This window comes from Nicotiana tabacum, chromosome 18 (assembly GCF_000715075.1).
Source record: "Nicotiana tabacum cultivar K326 chromosome 18, ASM71507v2, whole genome shotgun sequence".
NCBI classification, from domain to species: Eukaryota; Viridiplantae; Streptophyta; class Magnoliopsida; order Solanales; family Solanaceae; genus Nicotiana; species Nicotiana tabacum.
Window position 1 is genome coordinate 97500861 of NC_134097.1, and position 21211 is coordinate 97522071.

Consider the following 21211-nt stretch of genomic DNA (forward strand, 5'->3'; position numbering starts at 1 on the left):
CAATTGACGTTGATTGATGAAAAGCGGATGGCTGCAGTTTGTCACGGACAGTTATACCAACGAAGGATGGCCCGCGCTTACAACAAGAAAGTCCGACCCCGGAATTTCGAAGTAGGACAATTGGTACTGAGGCGTATTCTGCCGCATCATGAGGAAGCAAAAGGAAAGTTTGCCCCTAATTGGAAAGGCCCATACATCGTAAGGAAAATATTGCCAAGAGGAGCATTGTATTTAGGTGATATCGAAGGAAATGACCCCGACACAGCAGTAAATGCAGATGCAGTCAAGAGGTACTACGTCTAAATCATACTCCAGTGGTCCTGACACGTTTGAGAATGGCAAAGGTTTTATCCCCCACTACTACCAAACACTACCCAATCCTCTCTACGAAAAGAAAAAAAAAGAAAAAAAAAACAAAAAAAAAACAAAACAAAAAAAAAACAAAACAAAATTTGATTGAGGCCTGAACTACGTTTGACTTGATTCCGAAAGGATACGTAGGCAGCCTCTCCCTGAGGTTCAGTCACACCAACAACAAAATCCCATCCACCCGGAAATTGAAAACCGGGGCATGTCGGACACTTGAGAAGTTTAGTATCAGCTACCTCTCTTTACCAAGTACAAGCCTTCAAATCAATTACCAAAGATAGTGGGAAACCAATAAGCATCACAAATGGAAACCGGCACACCCTGAGTTGAGAGAAATAAAATGAGAGAGTCTCGGCGGTGAAAACCTTCGGGCACCACGAGGCGACGGGAGTAGAGAAACCAAAATGAGAGAGCTTGTTTAGTAAAAACTCGCAAAGAGTGCTATCAAGCGATGACAGGAAGAGAAATGAGAGAGGTCAGCCAGTGAAAACCCGCAAAGGGCGCTGTTGGCCGAAAAGGAATGACGCCACCCCAAGAAGGTCTCGGCAAAGTTCCACCGGTTTTGGAATCACAGATCTGTTCTGGTTCAGGAAAACGCAAGTTCATGGAAGGTCGGACGTCCAGTCCAAAGAGCATGTCATGTCATTTAAAGCCAGCGTTATCTTCCTCAGATAAGTCTTTCTCGTCCCGAAAAGGGTATTCCTTTTCTGATTTGTTTTCCCCTGCTTTGTTTCTTTTCGAATCCCTTTTGCATTTTAACCCCGAGTTCAGGACACACCGGAAAGAGTAGGTGGCATGGTTTGTTTGCACGGAATCCCGTCTCATGAAGGAAAGCACCTCATCTCGTTGATATGATTACCCAAGCATGATGAATCATGACGTTTAATGGTGTTCCGGAGTAAAGGAAAAAGAGAGAAATCTTGAAATCTTCCCCAGCAAGTCCACCTTTGGACAAATCCCCACAGAGTCTCCCCCTGTACAAATCCCAATAGAGTCTTGTACAATCTCCCACAGAATCTCCTCAATAAAAAAAAAAAAAAAAAAAAAAAATTGGAATCTCCCCAGCACATCCCAGCGAGTCCTTTTGTAAACATTCCCCAACAAGCTTACCCCAACAAATCCTAGAAATCCCACTTTGAAATAAATCCCCAGCATGCCCATTGTACAAAAATCCACAGAGCTTCCCTTTTGTACAAATCCCCACAAAATACCTCCAATAAAATTCCCGTTGAGAACCTCCAAGCAAAAACGGGACACAAAAAAAAAGAGAAAAGAAAAAAAAGAGCCTTACGAGGCAAATCATCACAGAATCTGGAAATACAAGCCTGAGCGGTCTAAAGGGTTTCGGCATATGAATCAAATCAATGGCGGGACTTCACAACAGAAATGAAGACGCAACAAAGCAACGGGGAACGATCAAGGTCACCGAACCGACCGTCATTTTCGAACTAACAATTGTTCTTTAAGTCGAAACAGGTATTAATCCAAGACAACCGTGCAAGAAGCAGGTGTCTCCCAAAGAAGAAGGTACACAGGTACAAGAAACATTTTGGCAATAAGGAATTCACTCAAAAGGTAAGTTCCCGCAAAACTCCCTCTTATTTTTCTATTAAAACAAGAAAACTCAGAAAAATGATCGTATAGCATTCTAGAGCTCTATCCCCAGCCAATCAGCATTAGGGTTTTAAACCCTAAACTGAATTTCCCTTTAGTCAGCATTAGGGTTTTAAACCCTAAACTGAACTTTTTCCTTTCAGCCAGCATTAGAGTTTTAAACTCTAAACTGAGCTTGTCCATGCAATCAGCATTAGGGTTTTAAACCCTAAACTGAATTTTCCTTTTAGTCAGCATTAGGGTTTTAAACCCTAAACTGAACTTTTTCCTTTCAGCCAGCATTAGAGTTTTAAACTCTAAACTGAGCTTTTCCATGCAATCAGCATTAGGGTTTTAAACCCTAAACTGAATTTTCCTTTTAGTCAGCATTAGGGTTTTAAACCCTAAACTGAACTTTTTCCTTTCAGCCAGCATTAGAGTTTTAAACTCTAAACTGAGCTTGTCCATGCAATCAGCATTAGGGTTTTAAACCCTAAACTGAATTTTCCTTTTAGTCAGCATTAGGGTTTTAAACCCTAAACTGAACTTTTTCCTTTCAGCCAGCATTAGAGTTTTAAACTCTAAACTGAGCTTTTCCATGCAATCAGCATTAGGGTTTTAAACCCTAAACTGAATTTTCCTTTTAGTCAGCATTAGGGTTTTAAACCCTAAACTGAACTTTTTCCTTTCAGCCAGCATTAGAGTTTTAAACTCTAAACTGAGCTTTTCCATGCAATCAGCATTAGGGTTTTAAACCCTAAACTGAATTTTCCTTTAGTCAGCATTAGGGTTTTAAACCCTAAACTGAACTTTTTCCTTTTAGCCAGCATTAGAGTTTTAAACTCTAAACTGAGCTTTTCCATGCAATCAGCATTAGGGTTTTAAACCCTAAAAGTGAATTTTCCTTTAGTCAGCATCAGGGTTTTAAACCCTAAACTGAACTTTTTCCTTTTAGCCAGCATTAGAGTTCTAAACTCTAAACTGAGCTTTTCCATGCAATCAGCATTAGGGTTTTAAACCCTAAAACCGAATTTTCCTTTAGTCAGCATCAGGGTTTTAAACCCTAAACTGAACTTTTTCCTTTTAGCCAGCATTAGAGTTTTAAACTCTAAACTGAGCTTTTCCATGCAATCAGCATTAGGGTTTTAAACCCTAAACTGAATTTTCCTTTAGTCAGCATTAGGGTTTTAAACCCTAAACTGAATTTTCCTTTGTTTGGCGTTAGGGTCTTTAACCCCAAACCGAACCTCTCCCCAGCTAGCCGATGTTGGGGCTCCAACCCTGAACTGGGCATTCATATCCTCTTTCATCAATTTTATAAACTTCCTGGTGAAAAATTAACGAAATTTTCCTAGTGAAACTGGGGCAGAAAATTTCGTTCGTTTGTTTGTTTTTTCCCGCAGGTCTAACCTCGAGCCACACGGATCGAAATGACCCGCGAGATGAGTCTCAACTCAAAATCAAAGAAGAAAAGAAGATGTCCCGAGATACTGGAGAAAATGGAAGGCGGATCGCTCCAAGATTTGATTAAGGTCCAGAACTCTGCCAGTCGCGTCTCACTGAGTATCCCGGAGATTAAGCAAGTCGCCACAACTCGCAAGCATCAAGATTCAGATCGAAGTCTCCAAGCCCAATCAACTAAGACTCAAGATCAAGTCGCCAAAGAATCATAAATAGGGATCTTGTAACTAGCAGTTGACATGCATATAAGTATTTAGTTCAGTTTCAATTTTTCTTTGGTTGTAATAAGGCGGTCAGTAACGTAGAAGTGACAACAGCAGCAGCAGTAGCAGCAAGCATTGCAATCCCATGGTAGTCCCAGCTACCAAAACTTCCCGAACTACATTGACCTGATTCCTGTTTAGCCCAGGATATGTAGGAAATCTTTGAAGCAAGATTCGGTCGGATCTTTCAAAAATGCTTCATGCGGAGTGGTCTACAGGCAAAAAATCACTCATACACGCTCACTTTGTCTTTGCACGAAAACCCTTCGTGTTTCCGAACAAAGAGGGGCAGCTGTGAGCACGTGATTTTTGTTTCGCACGACAATCGCTTCAAAAAGAAATAAAAAAAAATAATAATTGGCCCTGCTGTACAATTTTGAATTTCTGTGCGGCACCTTGTTGATTTATTTGTGACTTCGGCCCATTTTTATTTATTTACTTTATTAAAAAAAAAAAAAAATCGAAAATATATGTGTCCTGCATAATTCAAACCGTAATCCGGTCGTTAAATAGAAAATCATAAATAGGCATCTTCGTCCGTGATTTTATTTTTTGTTTAATTTTACCCTTTTTTGAATTATTTTAACGTGTGTGTGAATAATTGTATTGGGTGTTTGATTTTATTTAGTTTTGTATTTCTTTTAATATAATAATAAAAAAAAAAAAGGGGCCTTGCCTTTCCGGATTTGGGCCAATTTATTAAAATTGGCCCAAACAAATAATGCCCAAACGGAGAGCCCAAGCCACCAGTCCAAACAGCCCACCCCACAGGCCATAAAACGACGTAGTTTAACACCAAAACTACGTCGTTTCGATGCCAACCCATCACAACCGTTTAAACCAAGCCGATCCAACGGTCCGGATCTTTCACCCGTAACCCCACTACCCGACCCGTTACCCGAACCAATTCTGACCCCTACTAAGCCAAACGACGACGTTTCGTTTAAACCTTCAGATCCAAGCCGTCCATCTCGTCTCATCCAACGGTTGAAATCAATCCCCCCATTCCATATATAAGCCTCCTACCACACCCTGCCCCCTATCCAATACCCCAGCTTCCGTCTTCACCTCCTTCCCCACGAAACCCTAGCCGCCCCCTTATCTCTCGCCATTAATCCCGGCGGCATGAACGCCGATGACCTCCGCCTGAACACCATAGAACCCCCTCACCGCCCTGAACATCGATCTGTTGGCCGTTTAGTTCGAATCCCTTCCCACCTTCTCGAATCTTCATTTGAAGATTCGAGTCGGAACCCGAGTTACACCAATCGACCTCAACTTCGCACCAGACAGTCCCCAGACCCCCTCGTGACCAAACCATGCTTGGTTTGGTCCGAATCTGACCAGGGAAGCACGAATCCCGGATCTAATTTTTGGAACTTTGAAGGTCTTCGTCGATGGTCCGTGTTTTGTTCAAACTAAAAGATTAAGGTCTAATGGACCTTAATCGAAGTGTTTCTCATCTGAGAAACACTTCGATTAAAGCCCATTCAGCCTTAAGGAAAGTTTGTCCCAATCCGAGTTCAAACTTTTAACTTTTCAAGTTTTAAGGTAAGTCTGCTTTCTTTTCCTTTATTTGTTTTTTAGTCCGTATGATCTGTTTTAAAAGACTGTTCATATTTGTTTTAATTTTTTTTTATCAACTTTTGTTTGTCCACTTCGTTTGAACATCTGTGATTGTCTGAATCTCTCTCCTCCTATTCTGATACGGCATGCGTATTGGTTGTATTCCAAATTTGCACTGACTAACTGATTCCTCAAAGTACCATTCTATTTTAATCAGTATAAGTTGAGTCATGTGTCCCATACTTCTGAATGTCTGATTTTTGGCTACGGTTGTGTACGTTAATGCTAATATAGTCGAGTCGACATGAGTCGTCAATTAGTTTCAATTGTCCGAGCATAGTAAATCGATTGGCTTCTGTTGAACATTTGTTAAATCAATTAAGAACCAATTTTGTTTACTTATAGCTGTTGATTTGGATTAGTAATGTAAAAGGGATGTTTGGTTTAAATGCTGAATTGGAGGGCATGTGCACTCTTGCACAGCATTTGCATTGGTGCACCTCATGTGCATTGGTGCACCGCATGTGCATTGTGCACAGCCTGGGGCCTGCATAAAGGTCCTTGTTTAATTTTAAAATGGTTTGACAGCATATGCTGTCAATATATTCTACTGCCCATACTTGCTTTTAGATAATAAAATGAAAAAGTTGAATCTGCCAGGGAAGGTGAATGGGCTTTAATACTTAATTAACTAAAGTGGAACTGAAAAAAGGTTAAAGGCACATGGGAGGGTACTGGGATACTCTAAAAAAACAGGCTATTAAAGGTTTAAGGAAGGCATATAAAAGGGGCAGACATCTGACTGAGGAGACAGAATTAGAGGCAGAGGGATTAGAAGATATACATACACTGTGAGAATAGAAAAGAGAAAGAGAGAGTTGACAGAAATAGAAAGAGAGCAAGAAAGAGATAAAACATATTAGGAAATCAGAAATTTGGTTTCGTTGGTCTGAACTTCATCTATTGTCAATACATTAGGCAGTGTTGCTCCTCCTAAAATTCAATCGAGATTATTGTTAGTTGTTTTGTGGCATTTGGTATATTCCGGAATTGGATTGTCTGGAGCATTGTTGCCATCACACTGTGTGCTATTTCGCTTGGCTGTTTTTTCCTTCAACTCTAGTTCCACCTCGCATCAGAATCCTTTTCTTTTGTGCTGTTCTGATTGCTGTTGCTATTCTGCTCACTATTGTTGCTGCCCTGTCCCGCTGCTATTTGCTAGTCCTGCTTCTTTCTGCTGCTGATTTCCACATCTTCTTCTTCTTCTCCTTTGCATTTTCAGCATTTCCAGGTACACATTTCAAGTCCCATATTGATGTAATTAAAACAGTTGGAAAGCATGAAATGAAAAAAGGGTTGAAGAAGTTCAAGTATTTGTTGTAATATTCATAGTACATTAACAGGCCTGTAAAAATTGATTTAGTTTATGATTCAACAGTTCGAAAGTATGTATCGATATTTGACTGAGTTTACCCTGTTGTACTTTAACTCTGTAGTTGTTTGTCAGTAGGGGCATGTATATTTCGATTTCGGCCTTATACAATACTGTTCTTGTTTCATTTGGTTTTTGTTTAGTTAAGACTAGTCCACACAAGTTTAGTTAAGTTCGACTCGAGAAGTGTTCGGATTAAGTGTTGTATTTCGTTTAGCTCGTACATGATTCCTTGCCAAACTAAAGTATTTTACTTGCCAGTTATCCTTTAATCTAGGCCAAATAAGTTCAGTTAAGTTCAACTCAAAAATGTTCGGATTAGGTATTGCATTTCATCAATCTCATATGTAGTCTTTTGTTCGACTGAAACATCCCTGCAAGGCATGACGTTTTTTACTTTATAAGTAGTTAATCAGAAACTAACAAAAAATCCGGATTAGGCCAAAGCCTATAATTGAATTAGCATGTACCTTTTCTTCTAGTTTTAGAGACAAATGCATTAGAAATTTAGCCATTTTAGGATATCCTTTTCTAAAATAGAGATGAGCCTCGCCAAACAAAGATGCAAAATTGCGGGGCCCTCAATAAATAACCATGGTAATTATTTAGAATTCAAGATAGGCCATTTAATAAATTTCATGGCCTTCTACGAAGATAATAACGCGTTTAGATTCTTTAGGCGCGACCTTTAGTAAATTATATTCTTAAAAATCGGGTGCACATTGATGTGACCCAAGTCCAAGTCCCAACGGAGTCAAAATGTGTTAACAACTACGGGTGCATTGATTGTGACGTGGTTCGAGATGCATTTTCACGACGTTGTAATTCTATAAAATAAATGATAATAATAAAAGCGGTTTAAACTTAATAAAGGCACATAAGTCACAACCTGTATTTAAATCAGATATTTAGCCATTATAACAATTTAAGCGACCGTGCTAGAACCACGGGATTCGAGGGTGCCTAACACCTTCCCTCGGGTCAACAGAATTCCTTACTTAGAATTTCTGGTTCGCAGACTTCATTTGGAAAAGTCGAAAATTTCCTCGATTTGGGATTCAAGATAAAACCGGTGACTTGGGACACCAAAAAGCCAAACCTTTCCCAAGTGGCGACTCTGAATTAAATAAATAATCTCATTTCGAATATTGTCACTTAAATTGGAAAAAACTCCACCCGTGCATCTAACCCTTCGGGGCCGGGCACGCAAAAAGGAGGTGTGACACCCGAGCATCCTCCGGAATGGAGAGTGATGATCGATCGCTTCCGGTCCGGATCCACACTCGAAGCTGGTAACAAGTTGATTAGTTTCGGACTTGATGAAGGCCCGATTGTTCCCAAAGATGGACTCTTTCTCGGCACCTCTAAATCACCCAATACGGTGACTTCCTCTGTGGCAATGGAATCCACACCATCAAAAAAGATACGGAGGGGGTCGTTCGCTTTGTGGGCCCCCTCGTTGGGACGTTCTTTCACCATCTAGGCCTCGTTATACATGGACTCAGTGAATGAAGGAGACATGGTGATGTCTATCACATCGAGTGCATTCTTTGGGGAATTGCCCATATCCCAGGAGCCTTGGACACGACCTCCTCGTCGGCCTCCCTAACTTGAGCAAATCAGCCTCACCTCTCTCTAGTTCGGAGGCCTCGGCCACGGCCTCCCTAAATTGAGGCAAATTAGCCTTGCCTCTCTGTGATTTAGAGGCCCTTTGCCCCTCGAGCTGTGACGCGGGCCACCAAATCAAATTTTTCTTCTTCTTCTTCTTCTTCTTCTTCTTCTTCGAACTCGTCCTTCAGCCAGTAGAGTGAGTCCGATGATGGCACTCGGGCACTGGTGCTTTATTTGGATTTTCACACTAGCCTTCTCCTTGGTTTCTTCTTTTCCGAGTTCGGAGAATTCGGAGCCCTTTTCCTTTTATTCTCATCACCCTGTCTCGGAGAAGGGGAATTGGTGGGGAAGTTCTCGCCGTCGTATGGAGGCCTTAGTGTGACATCCTTGGATAAACCTGCAAAAGAAAATGAAACAAATAAGAACTTAACACACGAGAGGAACACAAATATTACTCACTCAGGAAAGGAATCTCACCATGAGAATGGGCCTCCCACTGGCCCTTCGAAAGTTCGCGCCATGAGCGCTAAAAATATGGACTTCGTATCACGATTCCCTCGACCTACTCCTTAAGTTGAGGGACTACATTTGGGACCTGAGCCACAGCTGCACCACTACAAAGCACCGATAAAGGAAAAAAGAGTAAAATAAAATTTTGAAAACGAAATTTTACTTACGTGATATATTCCACTTCTTGGGGAATGGCATGAGCTCAGCTGGGATCAAATATGAGGTCCTCACTCAGACAAAACGTCCTAGCCAACCTTGATCGCGATCTTCATCGATACTTGAGAACAGGGCTTTACTATCCCGATACATGAGCTTGATCAGTCCCCCTCCCCTCCAAAAGTAGGGAACTATATAGGCGCATGAGGTGGTCAATGGTGAACGGGCATCCATCGATCTTGCTCACGAAGAATCAAAGGAGGATCACGATCCTCCAGAATGAAGGGTGAATTTAACCTAGGCATACCTCGTATCTTTTGCAGAAGTCGATGATGACCGGATCCAATGGGCCCAGTATAAAGGGATAAGTGTAATCACTTTAGTATCCCTCGACGTGGGTGGTGATATCTTCATCGGGTCCGGGAACCACCACGTGCTCGTCAACCCAATTGCAATCTTTTTTTACCGTAGGGAGGACCTCTTCAGTGATTGAGCCTATGTATCTCGAGACCTCCTCACACCGACCTTGTACGAGGGAAGGTTTTTCAACCTTGAAATCGGCAGTTACCGAACATCCTCTATGGACAAACATTTTCAATGGGTGTTCCTATACTGGTTCCTCGACAGCAGTACGCGAAATGTTCTCTTAGGTAGCCAGCTGCGAGGTAGAAGGTTTTTCTTTTTTTTGGAAAGGTTTTTGAAGTCTTCGCCATTTCTTTGAACATGGAGGAAAATGAGGGAAAAGTGGAAGTTAAAAGAATACGCTTGATGATTTGGAATGAAGATGAACAAAGGTTCTTGTAAAAAATCTCAAATAACATGGATATAAGTGCCAGAAAATATTAAGATCTATAAGGTACGAAGGTAGAAAGGTTTGGATATAATGTTTGAATGAACAAAGGAGGGGTATTTATTATTTTTCAACGACGGTTCGCATCTAGGAGTGGCCGACCGGCAACTAACAAGCATTTAAAGCAATTAAGACTTGACTGACGAGACGTTTTGTTTATTTTTGTTGTTTCTGTCGCAGGGTATCGAAGTAAAAATCGGAAGCTCATATCGTTTCTCATCATATACTCCCCGAAAAATGAGGAGACTACCTGTATACGGTCGAAATCAAACTCGCATACGGCATGGTAGGTCGGGCTCGTTACATGGCAATAAAAGACTGAAGATCAAACCCAAGTCACATCGGGCTGGAACCCAAGGTTAGAACGCCTGCCTTCGAAAATATCGAGGTCGTGATCCCAGAATCGATCCTAGCCCCTAACAAGCTCGAAGAAACATTGTTAGCATAGCCAATAGAAAACCGAAATATCAGTGACCGGTCGAATATTACGGCGAAAATCTTGGCACTTATCAATAAGGAACCGGCAATCAGCAAATCAAGAGATTTTTTACCTTTTATAGAATCGTACCTAATGTAGGACTCCTCTACTATAAAAAGGGGTTCTGATAATTCATGTAACATATTGTAACGCACATTCCAAAGCAATACATTATTATTCCTCTCTTTAATACTCTTATTCTTCTATATTTCGATACTGATTGAAGTGTATCCAGTTCGAGTGTGACTGATCTCCCAAGACTATAACTGTCAATTCGTGTGGTTTGAATTTACTTTATCATTATTTATTTCGATTGCAACTTAATTTATCGTTTTGTATCACGTTAATCCGCATATCCTTAAAACCACTTACAAATTCAATTATTATCCGATTTTGAGGGAAAACACAACTTAACAAGCGATTGTATCAAAGAATTGATTTGAAACGAAGCACTTCGCCAATAGATATTGTGAAAAAAATAGAAAATGACCCTACTCGTTCTTTTCGAATTTCTCCAGTATGATGGACCGGGAAGAGGGGGTGTGTAAGAGAAAATCAGAGGTGTCTCAATGGTGCCGAAGGCCTAAAGACAAGCTGTAATAAGAAACTTTACAGTTGTTTAATATTAAATAGTTTTGTTTAAAGTTTATTCTTTTTACTTTTTGAGATGCAATTTTATCTTGACAATGTAATCAAAGTATACTAAATAGTTAAATTACATATAAGAAGAGTAGCTTATTTTGTTAGGCCTAAAGCGGCCACCTTAGTGGCCTAAGGTTAAGCCGCCTCCGGAGAAAATGCAACACGATAGAAGAGTACATTCCATTTCATTTTATAACATAGAATCTTTAAAAAAACAAGAATGTGACAAAAAAATTATATATAATATGCCAATTCTTTTTTTTTCTTTTCTTTTTGAAATTTATGATTTTTAATATGTCAAGATCATGATTATTACAGATATCATTAAGATAAATTTAATGGAGTAGTTTGGCAGGAAGTGACATCAATTTTGTCCCATGCAATTGACACACTTCGAAGTCAAACAGGGCTGCTGAGGAAACTTTGAACCGTTAGATTAACTAGGAGTTTCCACGATATTTGGTTCGCATAAATTGCTTTTGAAGAAAAGGTTTAAATTTTCGGACTTGTATTTGGGCATAAATTGCCTTTGAAGAAAAGGTTTAAATTTGAAATGTTTCTTCAATATTTCAAATAGTATTTTAGTTCAATATTTTTTCTCATAATCTAACCAACTGTCAATAAATAATGGAGTAATATCATTCATAATTAATGCTCCCTCGATTTTAATTTAAATGTCATATTTTGCTTATTAGCCTGTTCAAAAAAGAATGACATATTTTTACAATTGAAAATAATTGAATTTAAACTTATCATAATAATTATTTTACCCTTAATGAAAAGTTTTTATAACCATGCAAATGTCATGTTCCCACAAAACTTTTACTCTTAGGCTCTTAAAGACTACAAGTTTCAAAAAAAAAAAATTTAAACTCCGTGTCGAACCAAACTAACTCACCTAAATTAAATTGACTAATATTTATAAATATTGGAATATCATCAATGGTCAAACTGGAGAATCTGACCACGAGATTCCGTGCTATGCCAAATCCAGATACTGAATTTCTTTGTGTCTGTATCTGTACGTATCCAATAACAGTTACTCCTATTATTTAGTGAATAACTTCCTTATTCAAACCCCCTTTCTTCTTCCATCATCGCCAGATATATATATATATATCCCTTTTCGCTATGCCTTTTTAGTCATCTTTTGGTTCATTTCTGGTGAAGAAGTGGGACTCTGAGTGATTGTTTTTTTGTGGGGTCTCAAACAGTTCTTTTCTTGGTTGTTTTTTCCCCTTTGTTTGGAAGTAAGTTGAAGTAAATTTCTGGATACACATTTCTCTGTTCTGTTGTCTTTTGTTTTCATTTTTTTTACTGATTCTTTACACCTGCTGACTTCTGAACATGGTGAGTGTCCATGTTTTGAGAACCAAAGAAATAGTTGGTGAACTGAAATCCTTGTATTTTTATGTGTTTATTGTTGATTGTATTCTCAGATTGTGGTTGACTTCCTTTGAATCGATCTGCAGATTTCCCATTTTACAGCAATGAATAAGGGATTACATTTAATTAATCTGTTCAATGATCAAAATTGAATCTTTAACATTCTTTTTATCATTTTCTGTTTTATGTAGGATTTTTGGAGCATTTCCAATTTGATAGCACTTTCACCAGAAAGGGTTTTATCCAGTGGTTTAAAAATGTATGTGGTGGAGAGCAAAGGAGGGGCTATTGTTTGCATGTTATTGTCTTTGTTCTTCTTAGGGACATGGCCAGCTTTACTAACTTTACTTGAAAGAAGAGGGAGATTTCCTCAACACACTTACCTTGATTATACTTTCACCAATCTGCTGGCTGCTGTTATAATTGCTTTTACCTTTGGTGAGATTGGGACAGGCACATTGGAAAAGCCGAATTTCCTTCCACAACTCTCCCAGGTTGGTGCCTTTCACAGTCAAGAACTTTGTATATGTATGAGCAGAGGTGAATCCAGAACTCAGATTTGAAAGGATTAGTAGTATACAATAAATAAACCACCAAATCATGAACTTTTTTATATTATCACTTGACAAAACTTTGGAGTTTGGACTGATTATAGTTTATAATATTACTAAAAATTACTTTAGTATAGACCTTATGGAACCAATTAGTCTTGTCAGGTCAGTGTTTTGTGTCACATTAAAGGTGGTGGTGTAAATTAGTTTCTGGTTTCGTTTGGTTTTCCATTGCCTGTCATACTCTGAATACTATGTACTCTATTTGAGTAAAAGTGATTTTAATATGTGACACTTTGGCTGGAAGTCTTGGAATGGAAAATTAACACTCTAGTTTTGGCATTTGGGACTTTTGGAGGCCTTTTCTATGTTGCATAACTTCTACTTAGTTAAATACAAAAAAGATGTTGCAACATTTGCAACTTGAGAACGTGGCGATTATAACAAGCCTACAGGACTGTGATTTAATAGTTTGGAGAGATTGAATAGCTATCCTTCCTTAATCTCTGCTCTTCCCAGAAGGTAAGAGGCTAAATAGTGGACAATGAACATAGGAGGATGCGGAAGCTACATTTTTTGGTTATTTTTAAGTGCCTGTCTCTCGAGTCCAATGAGCGGGTGGTGTATATATTCTTATTTGGTTAAATAAAATTTTACATTTTGACCAACAAAAGAGTAACATTATGTTCAGTAACATTGATTTCTCTGGGATCTTGACCGGGAGTTTGATTGGCATCTGTGTTAGTTTCTTCTAATTTCTAGCTTTAACTTTCACTGCCAAGAGATCATTTCTACTGAAACAATGAAGACTTTGTGCTACTAGAACCAAATATTTTTCTGCTAAAGAGTGCTTGAAGACTTCAGCAGTCATCATTACTAGCTACATTTTAAGGTTTAGTGCATGCTTTTATCAAGACCAGATTGATCACATGTATTGTTGGTAATTGTTGCATTTTGGAACTTCTGGGATTCTGAAATCATGTTCGTGGACAAATGGTGCAGAATAATTGGCCCAGTGTTGTGTTTGCAATGATTGGAGGGGTGGTCCTCAGCATCGGAAACCTTACAACTCAATATGCTTGGGCCTTTGTTGGTTTATCAGTTACCGAGGTCGTTTCCTCAAGCATTACTGTGGTTATAGGTATCATTCTAACTTCACTGGCTCATTGAGATGACGTAGTGATTGATGTCCTCTATGGCAACGGAATTGGTAGTACCGTAATTTGTTTAAATTTGGCACCTCTTGCTTTGGTTATGACAGGAACAACCTTGAATTACTACCTTGATGACAAAATTAACAAAGCGGAGATTCTTTTTCCTGGGGTTGGATGCTTCTTGATTGCTGTTTGTTTAGGCTCTGCTGTTCATGCATCCAATGCAGCTGATAACAAAGCAAAGCTCGATAGTTATTCAAATGACTCTAAAGATGGGATTCGGTATGCATCAATATGAGGACATATGCAATACTTAATTATTCTTAACGCATTATTTTCACATATTTGCAAAATACATGAAGGATGGCGGTAATTTTTGTCTGAGGTTCATTATCATGACAGTGTTGATAATGTATATCTGCCCAGAAGAAGAGCACTGTCATTTATAAGACAAGCATATAGGTTGGCCATATTTTTCTTTTATCTCCTATTTCTGCTGGACTTGGTGTAGAGGTGGGGTGCACTTTACTGGAAAAAGATGTCGAAAAAACCAAGATCCTGCATATTTCTATTAGCCAACAATCTTACCGACATTTTTATTCTAGCCTGTTTCCCTCTTAATATATCTACTTATTTTCCTCTAGTAATCAGAAGCTTTAGATAGCACGGTATACAGAAACTCTGATAAGGATGTCATATCCCACATTTTATATAACTATTTCACATTATCTCCAGAAATTGGTGTTGATTTTAATTGAACCTTTGGCAGGGCTAACAGTATTACTGACTCCAAACAAACAATTACACAGAGAGGTATTATAAGTTGAAATGTGAAAACTGAAATTTCATTTCTTTATCATCTTTTAGATCCATAGCTTTATACGTTTATTTAAAAAGAATTAATTTGGGAATACTAAAAATTCCACAGTTGGTGCAATTGATGTGGAAAAGGGAATTTCTTCCACAGAGAATGCAAAATTTGGGACTGCGCTTTTCCTTATTGATCTTGAGAGGAGAAGGGCGATCAAGGTTGGCAATCCTTTATTGAATTAATTCTCCTATTAAATTTTAATGTTCGCTTCAATATTAACTGCTCCCTTGAAAAATTCTCTTGGTTTATGTTTAAAATGTAAAATATATTGTTGTAATAATGTCAATAAAATGTATTGGAAGATGTCAGATTTGCCTGTAGGCTGAAGGGAAAAACACATTCCATGTTTGTCACATTCTTGTGATTGCATGCAGATATTTGGGAAGAGCACTTTCATTGGTTTGTCGCTGACATTCTTTGCTGGAGTTTGCTTTTCTCTCTTCTCACCAGCATTCAACCTTGCCACAAATGATCAGTGGCATACTTTAAAAGCTGGAGTTCCACACTTGAGTGTCTATACAGCATTCTTCTACTTCTCAATCTCTTGCTTTGTCGTTGCCATGATTCTAAACCTCATCTTCTTATACCGCCCTGTTCTAAATGCACCCAAGTCATCTCTTAAGGCGTATCTTAATGACTGGAATGGTAGAGGTTGGGCTCTTTTGGCAGGACTTTTGTGTGGTTTTGGAAATGGTCTCCAATTCATGGGAGGTCAAGCAGCTGGATACGCAGCTGCAGACGCTGTTCAGGTTAGTAGTTTATATTCAAATTCTAGTTTTTGAACAACTAATCAAAATCAACCATCCTCTAGAAACCTCAAAATGTGCTACTCTTTGTCTAATCTTCAAGGTTGATGAAGAATGCTATGAGATATACTTTGATGTGAATTTATTCACTAGCTGCAAGTATACTAAGTTATTTGAAATGTTGCTGTAATTACAGGCGCTTCCACTCGTGAGCACCTTTTGGGGGGTAATTTTGTTTGGAGAGTATCGAAGATCATCCAGAAAAACATATACGCTCCTAATAGGCATGCTATTTATGTTTGTAGTAGCTGTTGGAATACTTATGGCATCGTCAGGACATCGCAAATAGTGCATCAAAGACAGTTAGAACCCCATAAATCATAATGCTGTTGTATATATCATAATCAGAATATTGCTGTTATGTATATACATTGCTGTTTCTTGTTGAATAGAAGCACAGTTCATTTAAAATCTACTCAAAAACTCACTGTACATAGGTATGATACATAGCACCTATTGCAATCAGATCTTTCTACATTATTGCATATTGTATGCAAATCTTGATTTATTCTGCAATATCAGTGAAATCTTATTATCTGCTATCCAACTTTATGAGCATTGATTTTGGTTGATACAACATTGTAGCCAGTGCCCATGAGTGAATTCTTGAACACATTTTCTGCCTATTTTTTGTCAAAATCACTTTAGATATACTTCAAAGGGCTACCCTTTTTTTTGGCGGGAAAACCTGCATAATATTAGTAATATACTTTATGAAAAGCTACAGTATTTCTCATCACTCTATCTCCGAGAGACTTTTACTTTTCATATTTTCATGTCAGTCTAACATATTTCTTGGTCTGATTATTTAAAAATATTTCATCAATAATTATTTTGAAAAGCAAAAAACATCCACTATAAAGTGTTTAGTTTATACTGATACAAATATCATTCTAAAGTATTTTATAATTTAAAAAATCACCTAAAATGTTAGCTTAATGAGCTATGGTGAGGGGATAACTAGAATTTTACTCAAACTTTACAAAATAATGTTGAGTAATATTTTCATTTTCGAAAGAGAATGTTATCGTCTAGCTGAGAGTCATTTTTGTTAATTTCAAATTTTTTGACCGTGATTATTTTCTTGTGCCTATAATTTTAAGGACGAGACACTTTGTCCCATATGAATTGATATTGTTTTCTAAATCTCAAGGGTCAAAGGAGAAAAAAAGTCACTCCCAGGGTCAAGAGAAAAAATGTCTAAATTGTATGCACTGATAGTATAACAAATATTTATGCAATCAAGTTATTTATAAGATAATTATAAGTAAATTTCTACGATAAATATTAATTAGTAATCAAGGAAATATAATACGCAATATACTATTAATATATAAAATTGACTTAGGCCGTTTGGTTGCAAGGATAAGAAATAATAATCTCATGACTGAGTAGCCTCTTTCCGAAGTAAAAACAATGCAGCCAAATAATTTACAAATTCGAAAAACAAATAAAGCAATGAAATCATCTAACGGTATGGCATCACCCTTCATGCTTTTACTCTCATCCTCACCATGTAATATGATAAATGCAATGGCACTGCATCACCCTTCGTGCTTTTACTCACATCCTTATCATACAATAATGATATGATAAATGAAATGATACGGCATCATCCTTCATACTTTACTCTTATCCTCACATGGTATAATAAATGATAATAAAGCAATCAAGGGCACAACATCACTCTTCATACTTTTCACTCTTCCTTACCAAACAACAATAATAATCCAAAGTATCAATCAAGGTGGGAAACCAATTTCTACTTCAATCGTGGTGTAATGATTTACAAATTCAGCTTCCGTTATCACAACAACTTCAAATTAATAAATAAACACGAAGCGAACTATCAAAGAATAACAATCTAATTAAAATATAGAAGGCATGGTAAAAGAAGCAACATGGTATAATATATCAATTTTTACCCACATACTTTAACCCATGGCGACGCATATATACTCGTCACCTTATATATACGTCGTTCCCCTAGGTAATTCACATAGTAAATAGACCAACATGTCCTAATTTCCTCAAGTCAAAGTTTAACGCGACACTTACCTCACTCCGCAACCAAATCAATCAATCAATCACGACCTTACCTTTCGAACAAGCCTCCAGACCAACCGAATCTAGCCAATTATTGATCCAAAAAATCAAAATAAGCTTTAAAAACTACCCACGAATGAGAAAGATTGAATTTATCATTTTTTAAAGAGTAAAAAAAGTTAACCCTAGACTTGCTTGGTCGAAATCTGAGATTCAGACCAAAACCCGATTACTCATTCACCCCCGAGCCCGGTGATGTGATTTATTTTGAAATCCGACCTCAATTTGAGGTCTAAATCTCAATTTTACAAAATTTCTAATTTCTACCCAAAATCCTTAATTTCTACCATGAAATTCAAAGATTTAATTTTTTTTTAGCAAACAAGAAACATGATATATATATATATATATAACATGTTGTACATGACTTTTATAGTTTGTGTCACATAGGACACTTTGGTTACCTAGGCCTGCTAAATTTTTGTAAGCTCATAAGATAGGAATTTTACAAAACATATTGTTCTAGTAAGTCACTTTCCACAAAACATTTTACATCATATGGTGGTTCCACAAAAACTTTCTTCTCCTTCATTAGATCAGCAGTTGCTTTCTTTGCCATTTGATGAGCTATCTTATTCCCTTGCCTGAACTCATGCTGGATGGTTACTTCCTTCTGCTGGTGCATTAACAACCTCCTTCAAAGATTTTGTGATGACAAAAGGTCATCACTTGTTTTAAAATTAAATTCTGCATTTTGAGGCCTCAAAAATCTCTTTCAGCATCACCTCGATTTGCGTGCCAAGTTCGGGCGTGTAGCCGGAAAGCCATTATATGAAAATCTGTGAAAAATGATGAATTTTGACTTTAAAATGGATTTAAGTTGACTTCGGTCAACATTTTGGGTAAACGGACCCGGACCCGTAATATGGGACTTGGGCGTATGCCCGGAACCGAATTCCGAGGTCTCAAGCCCGAGAAATGAATTTTTAAAGAAAATTATTTTTTGAAATTATTTATGAGTTTTGGAAATGAAATGTGTTTAAAATTTGATGGTATCGGGCCCGTATTTTGGTTCTGGCACCCGGTACAGGTCTTATATGTGATTTAAGATAAGTCTGTGAAATTTGGTAAGAAATGGACTTGAAATGACGTGAATTGGATCGTATTTGAGAAAATTGGAAAATTTGAAGTTTTAAAAAACAATCATGATTTTGATGTTAAATTCATAGTTGTTGATGTTATTTTAGTGATTTGAGTGCACGAGCGAGTCTGTATGATGTTTTTAGGTTGGTGTGCATGTTTGGTTTGGAGCCCCGAGGGCTCGGGTGAGTTTTGGATAGGCCACGGGGTAGATTTTGGACTTGGAAAGTTGCAGACTTCAGTTGTTTCATTGCAGGCCTGCATTTGCTAAGCCTGGCTCGCAAATGCGAGATCGCAATTGCGAAGGCTGGGTTAGAAATGCGAAACAGCCCATGCCAGCCCCTCCTCGCAAATGTGAGATTTTCCTTCGCAAATGCGATACTCCCCATTTGGGCCTGTCATCGCAAATGCGACTTGTTCGCAATTCCGACTTCACAAATAGGAAAATTGCTTCGCAAATGTGAGCTTAGCAGAGCCTGGGTTGGCAATTGCGATACCTACAACCTGTAAGTTCATAACTTAGGCGCATTTCACATCTTTTCAAAACCAAAACACTCTAGGGCGATTTTTCAAAGGCAATTTCTTCTCCAAATCAATTGTAAGTGATTTCTAACTAGTTTCCTTCAATCATTAACATCTTTTCACATGATTTCAACTCAAAATCAATGTTTTCATGGGGAAAATTGGGTGTTTTGGGGTAAAACCTAGGTTTTTTAAAAATTGGGGATTTGAACCTCGATTTGAGGTCCGATTTCAAAATAAATTATATATTTGGGTTCGTGGGGGAACGGGCAATCGGGTTTTGGTTCGTACCTCGGGTTTTGACCATGTGGGCCCAGGGGCGATTTTTGACTTTTTGGGTAAAACTTTAGAAAACTTATTTTCATGCATTAGAATTGATTCATTTAATGTTTATTGATGTAATTAAGTAACTTGTAGCTAGATAAGAGCGAATTGGTGGTGGAATCAAGAGGTAAGCGATAGTAGAGACTTGAATTGTATTCGCGACATCGAGGTAAGTGTTTGGTCTAACCTTAGCTTGAGGGATTAGGAGTTGTGTCCTATTTGCTATATATTACTTGTTGAGTACGACATATAGGCATGGTGACGAGTATCTATATGTTGGTGTCAAGCATGACCGTGAGTCTTAAATTGAAATTATTGTGTTCTTAATAAATACTACGAATACCTAAGTTGTTGATTCTCTGTGTTGAGCAAGGATTATGATTATTCTCGTGGAAATTAATTACGATTGAGTATCGGTGCTAGTTGAGGTAGTTAGATGTTGGAACAAGTTTTGTTATAGCTGAATTTCCCTTGCCGGGACGTACTTACTTATACTGTCGATTCCCTTGCCGAGATAGTGTTGTTTCTTTATTGATCCCTTGCCGGGACTTTCGTTGTGATTGGTGTTGAACTGTATATGTGGATCGGGTTGCACGCTGCAACAATATTATATTTGGATTGGGTTGCACGCCGCAATAATATTATATTTGGATCGGGTTTGCACGTCGCAATAATACTATATTTGGATCGGGTTGCACGCCACAACAATTATATAAATGGATCGGGTTGCACGCCGCAACAGTGATAAATGATATGGATCGGGTTGCACGCCGCAACAGTGTTACTATTTTTTGGAACAGGTTGCACGCCGCAACAATAGATAATACGAAGTGCTCATAGATTGGTGATGAGTTCCTTATTGTTTTGCTATGAATTCTAAGTTGTCCTTATGTTTTTCTCTTAAATTACTGTTGATATTGATATTTCCCCCAGCACGTACCCCCTCCCATCTTTACTTGTCTATTCCTGTTTTATTTTCCGTTGCATATTATATAATTGCACATGTTTATTTGGTAGTCTGGTCCTAGCCTCGTCACTACTTCGTCGGGGTTAGGACAAGCACTTACTAGCACATGGGATCGGTTGTGCTGATACTACACTCTGCACTATGTGCAGATTTCGGAGCGGCAGCTTTTGGACCGTAGCATTGGGTGGCTGCCTTCAGTCTAGTTAGAGATCCCGAGGTAGTCCTGCAGGCGTCCGCAGGCCCGACGTTCTCTTCTATCTTTATATGTATTCTATTTTCATTTACTTCAGAGACAGATTTTACTTTTCTTTCTAGACATTTGTATGTAGTACTTGTAATTGGTCTGTGATATTGTGACACTGGATTCCGAGTAGAGATGTATATTGGTATTGCCGTACTGGTTTCGGCTAGTTATCAGATTAAGTCTTCTGCGTGTATTTATTTATCGTTAATATTTCATTGTTAGTTTAAATTGTTAAAAAAGCTAAATAAAAGAGTTAGTAATTCTATATC

General features: G+C 38.1%; 1 protein-coding gene across 2 annotated transcripts; it reads left to right on the forward strand.

Moving 5' to 3' along the window:
* Window positions 1-11884: 11884 nt before the first annotated feature.
* Window positions 11885-16184, forward strand: LOC107787998 (ureide permease 1). 2 transcript variants are annotated; one of them, XM_016609637.2, is made up of 8 exons: window positions 11885-12181; window positions 12509-12811; window positions 13871-14009; window positions 14130-14304; window positions 14792-14835; window positions 14951-15051; window positions 15268-15642; window positions 15836-16184. In XM_016609637.2, the coding sequence occupies exons 2-8, from the start codon at window positions 12575-12577 to the stop codon at window positions 15986-15988; spliced, it is 1224 nt and encodes a 407-aa protein (XP_016465123.1). In that variant the 5' UTR covers window positions 11885-12181; window positions 12509-12574; the 3' UTR covers window positions 15989-16184. The 2 variants fall into 2 exon arrangements, with proteins under 2 accessions (XP_016465123.1, XP_016465122.1); XM_016609636.2 differs by having other exon boundaries at window positions 12145-12281.
* The last annotated feature ends 5027 nt before the right edge of the window (window positions 16185-21211 follow it).

Bases quoted from the DNA above. Each gene is read 5' to 3' on its own strand.
- LOC107787998 (XM_016609636.2), top strand. The intron at 14,836-14,950 runs GTATTATAAGTT...AAAATTCCACAG, and splicing joins ACAAACAATTACACAGAGAG to TTGGTGCAATTGATGTGGAA. The intron at 15,643-15,835 runs GTTAGTAGTTTA...CTGTAATTACAG, and splicing joins CAGCTGCAGACGCTGTTCAG to GCGCTTCCACTCGTGAGCAC.